This window comes from Camelina sativa, chromosome 15 (assembly GCF_000633955.1).
Source record: "Camelina sativa cultivar DH55 chromosome 15, Cs, whole genome shotgun sequence".
Taxonomy (NCBI): Eukaryota; Viridiplantae; Streptophyta; class Magnoliopsida; order Brassicales; family Brassicaceae; genus Camelina; species Camelina sativa.
The window spans coordinates 6,893,549-6,896,304 of record NC_025699.1 but is presented as its reverse complement, the minus strand read 5'-3'; the positions used below and the strand labels follow the sequence as shown (position 1 = coordinate 6,896,304).

Sequence of the window (2,756 nt, the reverse complement as noted above, 5' to 3'; positions counted from 1 at the left end):
TTGTGTTCGATATTGCCTCTGACTTTTCAAGAAACAAGTTCCCGACAGCAAATGTATACTTTGTTGAGATGTGTGATTTCCACATCCAGTTGATCGAGTGGTGCAAGAACCAGGACAATTTCTTGAGTTCTCTTGCAGCAAATATGAAGACTAAATTCGATGAGTATTGGAACAAATGCAGCCTTGTTTTAGCCATCGCTGCGATATTGGATCCTCGATTCAAGATGAAGTTGGTAGAGTATTACTACTCTAAGATCTATGGCAGCACCGCTCTGGATCGCATCAAGGAAGTGTCGAATGGTGTCAAGGAGCTTCTTGATGCATATTCAATGTGCTCATCTATTGTCGGTGAAGACTCTTCATTCTCTGGCTCTGGCTTAGGTAGAGCCATGGACACTAGAGACAGATTGAAAGGATTCGACAAGTTTCTCCGTGAAACTTCTCAGAACCTGAACACAACATCAGATTTGGACAAATACTTGTCTGAACCAATGTTCCCCCGTACTGGCGAGTTCAACATTCTGAATTACTGGAAGGTTCATACACCAAGATACCCTGTCCTCTCTCTTCTGGCACGTGACATTTTGGGGACGCCAATGTCAATCCTTGCGCCTGATTCAACGTTTAACTCTGGGACACCAATGATCGCTGATAGCCAGAGTTCCTTGAACCCTGATATTAGACAGGCTTTGTTCTGTGCACATGATTGGTTGTCTACAGAAACAGAAGGTACAATCCCAAACTCTCTATTCAAGTCTCCTTTATAAAGAACTCAAACAGTCAATCTTCAACTCCTACTGACTTAGCTTTTAAATCTTATAACGAGCCAAGAAACTCTACCATTGTCTAGACAATACGCTCTACCAGCTTAGTGAAGAGAAGAACAAAATTCAAGGTACTGAGCTCTTTCTGTTCCTTTCTTCCATTGTCTTCTTCATCATTTTTACATCTTCATCATTTTTATGGAATGTCTCTCAGTAGTTGGCTAAGGTGCTAAGGTGATTAAGCGAAAGCAAAATGCTGGTAGATGGTCGTGTGGCGAAGATGGGGACAGAAGGTACAGAGGGTTTAATTTAGTTTGCATTTGAGATTGCGATTTCTATTTATGCATTAGGAAGATTAACATATGAGAGATATTGTTCTTGTAACAAATAGCATCCTCAAGTTTAAATTATAGCAAAGGGAAATAAGTTATATCAGTCGATTTTGTTTCTTTCTGAAACTCTTTTTCTTATCTTGACATGGAAACAAACACGCATTCTAATTGGAGTAGGAAATGAGGAATAATGATAGTACGTAAAATAAACTCAAATAAATTGATCTGTGTAAAAATAGTAATGTAAACAAAAATGTGTTGTGATGTAGAATGTGTGAAGAGAGCTACAAGTCGTAGAATGCAAAAGAGTAAATGAATCATATGATAAATCAAATCAAAAACATTCTAATGAACACATAGAGAGGAAGTGTGTGTGTGCGTGTGTGTGTGTGTGTGTTTTACGTTCGCTTGTTGGGTTCGAAGACGTATTTGATCAACGAATCTTTGATGGAAAGCATCTCTGGAAACTCCTTGCTGAGCTTGGAACCATCCATCTCGTTGTTGCTCCGTGGTGCAACGATGACCTTAGCCTGTTCTTCCAAAGTGAAGTTGGACCATTTGAAATCCGGCTCAATGTAACTCTTGTACATCTCTAGAATCTCGTTGTGGCTCACCACTCCTGGATTGGTGAAGTTCCATATCCCCCTTAGGTTCCTCTTCGCCATTTCAATTGAGATTGGTAAAAGTTCGTCTAGTATGGTCATGCTGTTTGGGATGTTCACCACTTTGTTATAACGCGAGATCTTTGTGATGAAGTTCCTCGGGTTATTCAAGTCAGATGAGATTGGCATCCGCACTCTCAAGGTGCACACGTTGTCAAATTCTCTTAGAAGCTCTTCGACCTTGCAAAAAATAGAAACAAGAGGATTTTTATGGACAGAGTTTTAAGACATTGAGGATCAGATGTTTGTTTGGTTATGAGATGCTATCTTACCATTGCTTTTGTTTTTGAGTAGAAAGAACCGGTGAAGTTGGGTTTGTCTTCTTCTTTAAAACCAATCCCTGAACCTTCTGGATGCGCAGCATCGTACTCGAATATACAACCAGTGGCAAAGTTCATCATCAGTAGATCATTCTCTCTGCAAACATCTGCTAGAGTCAAAGTTCCAGCAACATTAACCCGGATGGTCTCGGTTTTGTGAGATTCACACCAGTCAACATTGGGTCTACCAGTTAAACCGGCAGCGTTGAAGACATGACTAGGTTTGATGCTGCGAATATCCGCCACTAGAGAAGCTCTGTCTTCTAGTCTCCCTTTTCCATACTCGTATGGAATACCTTGCTTCTCACATAGTTTTCCCAGAAGGCCACCGAGCCACCCAGTCTTCCCATAGATAAGGAACTTTAAAGATGGTTTGTCTGCAGAACCACCAGCCCTGGTCGGAGTAACCACCGTGAATGTCTGATTACCATCTGTTTTCTTGTGCTCGTCAGAGCCATCAGAGTGTCGGTCACCTGGCATCATGAGCATCCGTGGATGAGGAAGCAGAGCTCCAGAAACGTCGCCCCACCACTCAGGGTTCTCAGTGTACCATTCCATTGTCTTCCTGAGTCCTTCTTCCCAAGTGGTTCGTTCACACCATCCCAATTTCTTCAGCTTCTGGTCATCGAGGAAGTACCTCTGGTCATTGAAAGGCCGGTTCTCCACAAACTGAATGGT

General features: G+C 41.8%; 2 protein-coding genes across 4 annotated transcripts in view; one reads left to right on the top strand and one right to left on the bottom strand.

Moving 5' to 3' along the window:
- LOC104745758 (zinc finger BED domain-containing protein RICESLEEPER 1-like) overlaps positions 1–1,222 on the top strand; it is a 4,029-nt gene extending 2,807 nt beyond the window's left edge. Inside the window, exons 3-5 of one of the 3 annotated variants that reach the window (XM_010467089.2) lie at positions 84–729; positions 832–895; positions 982–1,222. In XM_010467089.2, coding sequence (XP_010465391.1) covers positions 84–729; positions 832–872 — 687 coding nt within the window. In that variant the 3' untranslated portion in view covers positions 873–895; positions 982–1,222. Of the gene's footprint in view, positions 1–83; positions 730–806; positions 896–978 lie in introns of all 3 variants that reach the window. The other 2 variants (XM_010467087.2, XM_019237031.1) reach the window with 2 other exon arrangements.
- The window catches only part of LOC104765294 (trifunctional UDP-glucose 4,6-dehydratase/UDP-4-keto-6-deoxy-D-glucose 3,5-epimerase/UDP-4-keto-L-rhamnose-reductase RHM3), a 3,761-nt gene continuing 2,295 nt past the window's right edge, over positions 1,291–2,756 (bottom strand). The window contains exons 3-4 of the mRNA XM_010467086.2: positions 2,031–2,747; positions 1,291–1,938 (exon numbers count right to left, since the gene is read on the bottom strand). Of these exons, the coding sequence (XP_010465388.1) occupies positions 1,495–1,938; positions 2,031–2,747 (1,161 nt within the window). The 3' untranslated portion in view covers positions 1,291–1,494. The remainder of the gene's footprint in view (positions 1,939–2,030; positions 2,748–2,756) is intronic.